At 49.9% G+C, this 12,112-nt stretch overlaps 1 protein-coding gene across 1 annotated transcript; it reads right to left on the bottom strand.

Annotated features, from left to right (window-relative positions):
- Nucleotides 1-807: 807 nt before the first annotated feature.
- DFJ58DRAFT_745007 (CHAT domain-containing protein) lies at nt 808-9,080 on the bottom strand (the record flags this gene model as incomplete). Its single annotated transcript, XM_041387363.1, has 15 exons — nt 808-1,087; nt 1,143-1,184; nt 1,230-4,121; nt 4,178-4,275; nt 4,323-4,462; nt 4,518-4,668; nt 4,785-4,944; nt 5,422-6,239; nt 6,275-8,117; nt 8,211-8,231; nt 8,288-8,385; nt 8,433-8,572; nt 8,628-8,778; nt 8,830-8,973; nt 9,041-9,080. 15 exons carry the CDS (start codon nt 9,078-9,080, stop codon nt 1,046-1,048), a joined length of 6,780 nt encoding a protein of 2,259 aa, XP_041244937.1. The 3' UTR covers nt 808-1,045.
- Between the last annotated feature and the right edge of the window lie 3,032 nt (nt 9,081-12,112).

The raw sequence follows: 12,112 nt of genomic DNA on the forward strand, positions 1-12,112 counted from the left end.
CACCAGAAATGAGTAGCTAGTATTCAAATACTCCATTCACCGTCACGCCACCTCAAGCACGATTGGGAGTCAAGATCCGCTTCAAGTCATCTGTGATGCTCCATTCGTGGGATTTCACAGTCTATTTCAATGTTCAAACGTTCACCGGCGGATTCGTCTTAACAGGAGCATAGACGACACCTTCCGTGTTGAGATGGCCCATTCGATTGGTTCCGTGTTTGGAACTTGGACGGTTCGGTTCAAACACCAGCGAATAAATTTTACTTACACGTTGGTAAGGATTCCCTGGGCCAACTTCCACAACCGCGGCTTGCATGGCTGGCATACGTATGTGCCCTCGCACCTGTTGGATCTCCTAGGCTAATCTCACAGTGTACAGAGCTATACTCACTGCATCGAATCTATCCGTCTGGAATACTGACCCACGTCTAGCTGCGATTCCTGCGCGCTCACCAACCGTAAGATGTGCCAGAAAGCCTGACAGCAGCGACAGGCCCATCAGTGAATGCGTCCATCGCAGAGAAAATCACAACTTCGTTATAACGCTAACGGGAAGTAGGCTGAGGGTGGGTCGAAGAGGTACTGTGAGATTGTCGAACCCTTTACAAGTACAAGTAATCAGTATTAAATTATGAATACTTCACCATAGGAAATGAATAGTAAATGTCACCATAAACCAAGTGCACGCCTCATTAGCAGATTAGCGCTGATGTCGAAGCGGGTGTGGTAAGCGGTGCACAGTGGGCAATAAGTCAAGTTAACGCAGCGGCCATCCGGGATTGACGGAACCACCAACTTCGACGGTGCGCGGATTAGATGGATGAGCCCGGCTTCTAACTTGGCATTAATCACATTGGCAGTGGTTAGTCGAGGTTCCATGACACAGAAGGACTTGAAGCTTAGCTTGAAGCTTGAAGGAACATGGATGGTATGACTGGAAGGCGCCGCGTGGGTCGGTTTGACTGGCTCAGTTCCTATATCAAAGTGCTCGAGCAGAAGACGAGGCTGCAAATGAATCGAGTACATAAGGACTTCGGTGAACAATCTAGTCAACAAAAACACGACAGAATATACGAAAACGAGATAGCTGGAGTGCAAGAACATATCAGGGTCATTTTTACAACAGAGGATTGCAGACCAACAACTACTGGAGATGTACCAGACGACAACAATTCGACGTAGAACTACACACCAATATGAATAAAAACCATCCTCTGCTCGAGCGGCACTTTCGTCTTCACGGCGTGCGTAGCACAGTTGAGTGCCCAAGCCGCCTTCGTACAGTCCATGACACCACCATCCTCCAAATCTTTGAACATATATTTGTAGAAAGCTTCAACGACGTGCTTGGCGACAGAATCGTCGACCTCCCACAGCGTGCCAATGACGCTCTTGAACCCCGAAAACTGGAGACCAGCTGCGAGGTGAATCACTTCGTCGGGCGTCTCCTCATCGCCGACGGCGGTATGACAAGCAGATAAGAACGCGAACTCGGCGTGTGGAATATCTCTCTCCATGATATCGAGCAACGTGAGATGTTCGTCTCTCATGACGAAATGCGAATCGTAAGGCTGCGTACGGTCCTGCTTGCCATGACACGCTAGGTGCACCCAGGTGTTCTGCTGCAAAGCTTCAAGTGCACCCGCTCGTGTAGCTGCGTCACCAGAAATAGTGGTGCGGTTGGCAGTCGTGGGGACAAGCTTATGGACAAGCTCGAGCTCGCTGTCGACAGCCAAGAGTTCCTTGCCTTTCCCTGCACCCGGTTGACCCTGTCCGATTATCACGAATGACGGAGGCACACGCTTCTTCATCAACTGTCTAGATCTGACCAGGGCCGAAAGTGTCGGCGTGTAAGAGCAGATGTAGAGGTCTTCTAGGCATGGCTCCTTCCCAGAGCGATCTGCCTTCGTTAGAAAGGGGTTAGCTGCATGGAGAGGAATGGACGTGAAAGCTGCAGTTGGACACAGCCAGATTCGAGAGCGGCGCTCTAGTTTGAGGACGTGTTCGAGTACGCTGACAATGGGTAGCATGATCTCGTCCCATATTATCCGCAAGAGTACTATTAGATCCGTCCTCGACTCCGCTGGGTTCATCCGAGATGCTTGTCGTATTGCCCTGGTGAAGCGATCCTTGAGAATCGTCAGATCTGCGAGAGTGATAGACTGCAAAGGAACATGATGAGGGTCTCCTGCCGTCGGGACAATGATGGCGCTGCACGAGTATTGACTCGCAATGAGAATGATGACCGGGCCCTGGCGCGCCGCTGCTTGCAGGTCTTTGTATGAAGGTGGGAGCAGGAACCGCGAGAATGCCCGAAGGTTACGTATCTCAGCTACCGCAGCTTCCCATTGCCTTGTAAGTCTCCTATACTCTGTTGCTGCCCGATCAGCAGCAGCGCTGTCGGCGATGGTTGCAGAACTCTGGGTGGCATTGGAAACGCACTTGCTTAGCTCTAGATAATTGTGCGCCAGTGTCGGATTTGCTGACTCGAGGTCTTCAACTGGAGTCTTGAGTCGAGAGGCCAGCGACCATTGCTGGCCACGGCCCTGCTCCATGAGTTCCACTGCGTATCGTAGACTGTCACGGCGTATGGCGCATGATGCTGCATCTACAGGCAGCGATCTAGCATAATGGAAGGCAGCGGCAGCTTCGCGCCGTGCAATGGTGGATGATCGTGTCGCCAAATGACTATCAAGAAGCTCGAAAAATGTCACGTAGGCTTCTAGCACAGAAGCATGACTGTACTCCTCTGCTGTAACAGTCCAATTGTATGCATCAACAAGACGGTCCGGATATCCTTGAGTAGGGTGTCTTGACGCCAGTCGGAAATTCTCCATTGCAAGCGACAAATCAGCAGGCTTGTGCTGCACGCAGTAACGAGACATATAGGCTGCTCGTAGCCTGAAGTAGGAGTAGTGTCTGTCTGGGTGCAGTGAAGGCAAAGCCGCCAATGATTCTTGGCAGAGATTAATGGCCTCCTCGACATCTTCACTCTCCTGAGTTTGCGCGAAACGAGAGCAGAGCGCCGAGCTCAAATTATGAAGAGTTTTGTAGCGCTCTGGATAGTCAGGCCGCGTGAACCGAAGGGAATCGCGAAACCGATCGATGGCCTCGTTAAGATCCTCCCTGACATACAATTCATCATATCTCTTTTTGAGCGCGAGGGCAAGGTTATTAAGCATGATCTCACGAGGTGGATGCCCAGGTGGGCACAACATCAGTGCCTCCTGATGAAGGCTGACAGCTCGGGTGATGTCATTAATGTCGCCGCGTTTATAGCAACGGGTGATGAGGGCGCCGCCGATGTTGATCAATGAGATATGACGATATTCGTGCCCAACAGGGCGCAGGTGCAGGGCTTCTTCGTACAAAGAGATGGCCTCATCGAGGTCATTAGGTTTGCCTTGGTGAACGAAGCGGAGCTTGAGTGAGAAGGCCAAGTTGTTCAGGTAGTCATCACGGCCATCATGTCCCTCGGGGCACAGAGACACGGCTTCACGACCAAGTTGTATGCCCGTGTCAAGATCATCAATGCTGCCGTGCTGGCGAAAGCGTAACCTGAGAGCCCATGAAAGATTGTCAAGCGCTCTTGGACGGAGTTGATGGCCCAGAGGACAGAGCTCGAGGACGACTCTTCGAAGGTGGATGCCTTCATCAGATGCATCTATTGGAAGATCGTTGCATCCATCGATCACGATCCTACGAAGGTAGGTGCCCTCTGGACAGAGAGCCAGTAGCTCATGATAGAGTTGGGCAGCTTCGCGGATGTCGGCAGCAGTACTTTTCTTGATGTGGCGCCACTTCAGCGCTATGGTGAGATTATATAGAGATAAGGGATGATCGGGATGGCGCTGCGGACGCAATGCAAGGGCTTCGCGGAAGCGGGAAGTAGTGATATCAATGTCTTGAAGATGGTTGTCAATATAGCCTACAAGGCGGGCCCACGCGAGGTTGGTGAGAGCCGAAGGGTGGTCTGGATGGTTGACCGAACACTGGTCCAGAACCAACTGAAAACGCTGCATAGCATGGTTCAGATGAGACACTGTGTTGGTCGTCACGTATTTGACAAGATGTGCGTGGCCCGCATCTGTGTCTCGTACAATCTTGGGTTCTACGAGGGACTATGGTTGGTGTTCTGTCAGCAAAAGCTAACAGGACAGAGAGTAGTGTCACTCACACCAGACAGTGCACCGTCTTGATTGTCGCAAACATGTACAATGGCGACCTTCAGCGTGAGGGAAGGATGGACACCGTGCACGGGAGGGAAGTATAGATCTACGAGATTTTAGTATATGTACATGAATGAAGAGCAAATAACTCACCGAATGGCTCGTCTCCGTGATCGAGTAGCTCATCCCACGACATTTCAAGTTTCCCGATGACCTCTCCACCACCTAGCATTCGGCCAAGTTCATAGGATGCCCTGATCTCCACTGAGAAGGCAGGTGATGTATGTGATGATCTATGAACCAAAGATGAGTTCTCGCATCGCGTCGGAAAGTCTGGATGAACTTTACAGAGTTACAGTATTCCCCCACACTACAGATTCATCAGACGATAAAACACCGATGGTCGATTTCCAGCGCCTCCAGGAGTTGACATTGATGGATATGTAGACGCCAGCGGGAATCCGGTAGGAGGGGACTCGGAGATTCTTTCCGTTGATGACTATAGATAGAGTATAAGTATGAAACAGATACGAATGTAATATGGAGGGACTCGCCTTCAAGTCTAATGTATCGGCGTCTTGGGCGAGGCATGATGCTGTGATGGAGCAAAATGACAAGGATCGAGGATGGGCTGAGTGGGGAAGACGGGGGTAAGGATACGTGGACTGCGGATGGAGTTCGGGTGAGAGGGAGAGGAGAAGAGGTAGACGCTGGTATGATTCCACCAAGTGCTGGTAATCGGCTCATCACCAATGGCCAGGATTAGCGAAAAAATCTGTGCTGACGAAGTAGACAATGCCATGATCAGTCTTCAGCGAAAATGGCCCACCAAGCCAAGGTTGCAGGGGACATGCGAGTCTCAGAGTGTCTTGTGTTAATCGCTCCTTGACTTGTATCTTGCAGTTAGCACACAAAGACAAAATGTAGAATCCAGTGTGTTTCGTAAGGTAATGGCAAATGCAAACAATATTCAAACCGCTGAAGATAGCGCACAAAGTTTAAAAACTGAATGATTCTATACGACTCGTCCAGCCGTGGCCAGGGGGAAGATGTTGAACCGGCACGAGAAAGGATGATGTAAAAAAATCTATTCATAGTAATTGTATGCACAGCCATCCATCACTAGTTCAACACCCGTTGTGCCTTCGGCACAGGAAGCAAAAGGAGTGCTTCGCACTCCTTTTGGCTTCCTGGCCTTGGCTGCATCCTAATATGTGCAGTAAATAATTAATGAAAATTTGAATGAGAGAACAGGGGAATGGGGTAACGGGCCAAAGGCAACGACGTGTTTTGCGACAGAATCGTCGACTTCCCACAGCGTGCCAATGACGCTCTTGAACCCCGAAAACTGGAGACCAGCTGCGAGGTGAATCACTTCGTCGGGCGTCTCCTCATCGCCGACAGCGGTATGACATGCTGATAAGAACGCGAACTCGGCGTGCGGAATATCTCTCTCCATAATATCGAGCAACGTCAGATGTTCATCTCTCATGACGAAATGCGAATCGTAAGGCTGTGTACGGCCCTGCTTGCCATGACAAGCAAGATGCACCCAGGTGTTCTGCTGCAAAGCTTCAAGTGCACCTGCTCGTGTGGCTGCGTCCCCAGAAATAGTGGTGCGGTTGGCCGTTGCAGGGACGACTTTATGGACAAGCTCGAGCTCGCTGTCGACAGCCAAGAGTGCCTTGCCTTTCCCTGTACCCGGCTGAGTTTGTCCGATTGCTACGAAAGACGGAGGCACACGCTTCTTCATCAACTGTCTGGATCTGACCAAAGCCGAAAGTGTCGGCGTGTAAGAGCAGATGTAGAGGTCTTCTAGGCATGGCTCCTTCCCAGAGCGATCTGCCTTTGTTAGAAAGGGATTAGCTGCGTGGAGAGGAATGGATGTGAAAGCTGCAGTTGGACACAGCCAGATCCGAGAGCGACGCTTTAGTTTGAGGACATGCTCGAGTACGTTGACGATGGGTAGCATGATCTCGTCCCATATTATGCGTGAGAGTACTATTAGATCCGTCCTCGACTCTGCTGGGTTCATCCGGGATGCTTGTCGTATTGCCCTGGTGAAGCGATCTTTGAGGTTGTTGAGATCTGCGAGAGTGACAGACGGAAAGGGAACATGATGGGGTCTCCTGACGTTGTGACAATGATAGCGCTGCACGTGTGTTGACTGGCAATGAGGATGATGACCGGGCCCTGGCGTGCTGCCACTTGCAGGTCTTCGTACAAAGGTGGGAGCAGGAACCGCGAGAACCCCCGAACATCACGTATCTCAGCTACCGCAGCTTCCCATTGCCTTATAAGTCTCCTATACTCTGTTGCTGCCCAATCAGCGGCAGTGCTGTCGGTGATAGTTGCAGAACTCTGTGCAGCATTGGAAACGCGCTTGCTCAGCTCCAAATAATTGTGTGCCAATTTTGGATTTGCTGACTCGAGGTCTTCAACTGGAGTTCTGAGTCGAGATGCAAGTGACCATTGCTGGCCACGGCCCTGCTCCACGAGTTCAACCGCGTGTCGGAGATTGTCGTAGCGGATAGCACATGATGCTGCATCTACGGGGAGTGTTCTGGCGTAATAGAAGGAAGCGGCAGCTTCGCGCCGTGAAGTTGGCGATGATCGTGTTGCCAAATGACCGTCAAGAAGGTCGAAACATGTGTTGTAGGCCTCCAGCGCAGATGTATGACTGTGTAACTCTGCTGCAAAGACCCAGTTCCAGGCTGCTACAATGCGGCCTGGAAATCCTTGAGTAGGATGTCTTGATGCGAACCTGAAGTTCTCCATGGCGAGCGACAAATCCGCAGGGTCGTGTAGAATCCGGTAACGAGACAAATAGGCCTCCCGCAGCCAAATGTAGCTGAAAAACCTGTTTGGGTGCAGTGAAGGCAGAGCCGCCAATGATTCTTGGCAAAGAGCAATGGCCTCCTCGAGATCTTCATTCTTTTGAGTGCGCGCGAAACGAGAGCAGAGCGTCGAGCTCAAATTGCAAAGAGATGCATGGCGCTCTGGATGGTCAAGCCGCTTTAACCAAAGGGATTCGCGATACAGAGCAATGGCCTCGTTAAGATCCTCGCTGACATCAAATTTGTCATATCTGGTTATGAGCGCAGTGGCAAGGTTGTCAAGCGTGGTGTCACGACGTGGATGCCCAGGTGGGCTTAACATCAGTGCCTTGCGACGGAGGCTAATAGCTCGAGTAATGTCATCAACATCGCCGCGTTTGTTGAAACGGGTGACGAGGGCTCCCCCTAGGTTGTCCAATGAGTCATCACGATATTCGTGCCCAACAGGGCGCAGGTGCAGTGATTCTTCGTGAAAAGAGATGGCCTCATCGAGGTCATTAGCTTTGCCTTGATAATTAAAGCGGTGCACGAGCGAGGCGGCCAGGTTGTTCAGGTAGATATCATGGTCAGCATGTCCCCCGGGGCACAGAAACACGGCTTCACGACCGAATTGTATGCTCGTATCAAGGTCATCAATGCTACCGTGCTGGATAAAGTGTGACCTAAGAGCCCATGCAAGTTTGTCAAGTGCTTTTGGACGGAGTTGATGGCCCAGAGGACAGAACTCGAGGACGACTCTTCGAAGGTGGATGCCTTCATCGGATGAATTTATTGGAAGATCGTTGCTTAGGTCGATCACGATCCTACGAAGGTAGGTGCCCTCTGGACAGAGAGGCAGTAGTTCATGAAAGAGTTGCGCGGCTTCGCGGATGTCTGCAGCAGTACTTTTCTTGTGGTGGCGCCATATCAGCGCTCTGGTGAGATTATATAGAAATAAGGGATGATCGGGATGGCGCTGCGGACGCAATGCAAGAGCTTCGCGGAAGAGGGAAGTAGTGGTATCAATGTCTTGAAGATGGTTGCCGATATAGCCTACAAGGCGGGCCCACGCGAGGTTGGTGAGAGCCGAAGGGTGGTCTGGATGGTTGACCGAACACTGGTCCAGAACCAACTAAAAACGCTGCATAGCATGGTTCAGGTGAGGGACTGTCTTGCTCGTCATGTATTTGGCAAGATGTGCGTGGCCCGCATCTGTGTCTCGTACAATCTTGGGTTCTACGAGGGACTATGGTTGGTGTTCTGTCAGCAAAAGCTAACAGGACAGAGAGTAGTGTCACTCACACCAGACAGTGCACCGTCTTGATTGTCGCAAGCATGTACAATGGTGACCTTCAGCGTGAGGGAAGGACGGACACCGCGCACGGGAGGGAAGTATAGATCTACGAGACTTTAGTATATGTACATGAATGAGGAGCAAATAACTCACCGAATGGTTCGTCTCCATGATCGAGCAGCTCATCCCACGACATTTCAAGTTTCTCGATGACCTCTCCACCGCCTAGCATTCGGCCAAGTTCATAGGATGCCCTGATCTCCACTGAGAAGGCAGGTGATGCATGTGATGATCTATGAACCAAAGATGAGTTCTCGCATCACGCCAGAAAGTCTGCATGGACTTTACAGGATTACAGTATTCCCCCACACTACAGATTCATCAAATGATAAGATACTGATGACCGATTTCCAGCGTCTCCAGGAGTTGACATTGACGGATATGTAGATGCCAGCGGGAATGCGCCATGAGGGGACTTGAATATTCTTTCCGTTGATGACTATAGATGGAATGTGAGGATGAAACAGACAGGAAGGTAATATGGAGGGACTCGCCTTCGAGTCTGATATATCGGCGTCTTGAGCGAGGCATGATGCTGTAGCCTGTGATGGAGTAAAATGACGAGGATCGAGGATGGGCTGAGTGGTGGACGGAATGAATGGGAGGGGAAGACGGGACTGCGGACGGGGTCCGGCTGAGAGGGAGAGGAGAAGAGGTAGACGCTGAGACTGCCGCAAGCGCTGGGAATTGAGATCACCAACCAGGATTACCAGGGGAAACCTGTGGTATAGAAGTAGACATTGTCATGATTCATCTTCAACAAAAGCGGCCCGCCAAAGGGACATGCATGACTTAGTTTAAGTCTTGTGTTGATAGCTGCTCCTGGACTTGTATCGTACTACTCACTGGCGGTTAGCACACAAAGGCAAAATGTAGAATGCAGTGTATTTCGTAAGGCAATGGTAAATGTCAACAGTATCGCATAAACCGCTAAAGACGGCGCAAGAAGAAAAGCGGGATGCATTCTATATGACCCGTCGACAGTCCCAGGTAATTGAAAGCATTGTGGAAACCCCGAGAGAACATGACAAATGAGAACGCCACAAGAAAAATCGATGATGAATCGATGTCCAAGCTTCCCTGGACCCAGAGCTTGGGTGCTGCCTTCGTAATCCATCAGAAACGTGAAATAAAGGACGAGTGGTTTCATGATGCTGCTGAGAGCAGGTGAGTTATGCAATTTGATTTTCGTCGGTGTTTGCCGAAGGTGTGAACACACGCGCTAATTTTGTCAAAGGAAGTCCATGAATTCTCACCTCCTTGTCCTCCGCATTCTTACTTTACACACCATGCTAAGCGCATCGTCATTACCACTAGTCCACTATTCTACCCCTTCTCAATTCATCGTCGTTTGCCGTCACGATATGTGTCATTGTGTCGTAGCTTTGACGGTTGATCCAGGTAGGTCACTCAACATCTGATCTCGCTATTCACTTAGTAGTATCTACTCTATTTCTGCGCCAAAAATCTCAAAGTTCACATTCCTCTACGTCAAACTTGAATCAAGGAGATTCTTGCAGGCAGCCATCCGAGTCCCATTCTTTTGCTTATGATTTTCCATAGTTTCTTGTCCTGTTGTACTACGTGCTCTTGCAGTTCGAGCTCGATGACTCTATAATTAGGTCTTCTTGACTTGCAAGGGGCGAACTTAGAGCGGCACACGATCTACATCGTTAGCATAGGCTTTTTATCTATTCCAACCACAGCCTAAGCAGGGCGTCCCATCACACTGAATGACGTGCCACAAACAGTATGATTCTTCCTTGACGAACGAGGCGTTTTTCTCCTTATGACGACACACCGGACTTTTTGTTTGAGGGGAAAGAAGAGCAGCGGATGAATGCCTGATATCTGGAAGAGGGTCGAGAGGAGTTCACCTCGAACATGGGGGGACGTGCAATGTGTGTTTGCCTCACAGGTTCGTGCATTTGGCGTTTACAACGCGCAAAAGCCCTATTGAAAATACTAGCTTACAGTGATCAACCTCGTCCTGAGTCATTCTAGGGCCCTGTAACAATACTCATTCTCACTGTCATATTAAGGTTGCATTCTTCATGTTCTGATGATCACTCTAATTCATATATTCATGAGATGAATTCCACTTCTTGTTCCTCGAAGTTGCAGTACAGCAAATGCTTCATGCATGGGCGGCTTGAGGTGCTGGTGACTTGAACGTGATCAGGTTTGATCAAATTTCCTCTAGTTCCATCCTTCCGACCTCGTGTCACTCGACCATAGCTTGCTACAGACCAGTTCACCCGCATTCTCAACTTACTGTAGAAATGGATTTCACGATTCGCACCTCGCTCAGTCCGTTTATTCTTTGTCGTCTTGTCTTTACTCCACTGTTTTACTGCAGGTCATTTCCAGTTCGGAAATCGGAGATTCATCACTTGTTTTCCCCGGTTGGTACTCCCGTAATCTCAAGCGCAGGAGAAGACGTACCCATTTGCTCAAGTCTTCTCCTCATCCATGGGACCGGAAGTTTCCGCAAAGCCTCCATCTCTTTGAGACAATTCTTACACTGGACCATCCACGAGGGATTCGGCGCCCAACTCTCAAACACGCGAGATAGTGGTGTGTCGGTGGGCACCGATCCCTCCATTCCACGATCAATTATCGAGTCAGAAAGTCGGCAAGCTGCATATCGAACATACAAATAACCTGACTATTCCCCCAGTAAGTGTCCATAGTTTCATCACAGATCCCCGAATATGACTTCTTTCGCCTATCCAGCCGATATTAGATCCTGTTATCAACCATCATGTTCCTCACACTGTTTCGCACAGTGGCTTGCCAGAGTAGCCCCTACAGTTGTGGCTGAAGTCAGGCAGCACGAGAAGTTGACCCCTCAGTGCGCATGAGTCTTCTATTGTCTCTTGCCTTTACTTGAAAGCTGACCTTGCAAAATCACCCGTCGTGATTCCAAATCTACCGTCACTGCTATGATACTGACATTTCCTATGCATGAGTAAGTCATACTTTTACCGATTCTGCTGCACCTCAACTCTTCCAAGCATGGCTGTGCCCTCAGGACGGATTACACTCATCAAGAAACAGTGCGTTAAGTCTATTACTTGTTGGAAACTAACGGTCTGACTCAGTTGTAGCTATAACACGCAGGGAACATCCACGAACAAAGAGATACACGATAACATCGAATAGTATACACAGGACTTGCTAGATGAACTCCAGCGGACCACTGAGCGGGAGAACCTCGCGCTCGACGTGAGGCAGGTTGACCTTGTAGGGCAGAAAAGGTCTTTGATGGCGATTATGTCGTTTGATGAAGTCAAGGATATGTTGGTCCGTGTGACATGCAGTCAGTCCTTTCTTAAGTCTGATCCCTTGACCTAATGTTTCAGTCGCAATGTTCAGGCCACTCAACATCAGAGCAGTCTCCTGACATTGATGATTATTTAAGGCCGGATTATGTATGCATTCAGTCGGTGCTCTTTCATTTGTCTATCTAACTGCAATGTATGGTCATTTGAAGGTTACAACCACTGGAGGACTGCGTAAAAGACTGACTACTGAACAGATGGTTCATAGTTGGCGCCATCATTGCTCATGTTCGTTATCGCAATGAAAGATTTGTAGCCTAGACTGTTCTCTCGTATACCGCCGGTGACATATGACAGAGCTCCACTCATGCGATGGATCTCCAATGCAGGCCTCGCACCTTCCAACTTCGTACTTGGCCTGCTTTGCCATGGAAAGGTGGCACAGCATACCCCCACCGAAGTACACTCGGCTCGTAGTTAAAAGCTACT

This window comes from Suillus subalutaceus, assembly GCF_016647625.1.
Source record: "Suillus subalutaceus strain FC151 chromosome Unknown DFJ58scaffold_40, whole genome shotgun sequence".
NCBI classification, from domain to species: domain Eukaryota; kingdom Fungi; phylum Basidiomycota; class Agaricomycetes; order Boletales; family Suillaceae; genus Suillus; species Suillus subalutaceus.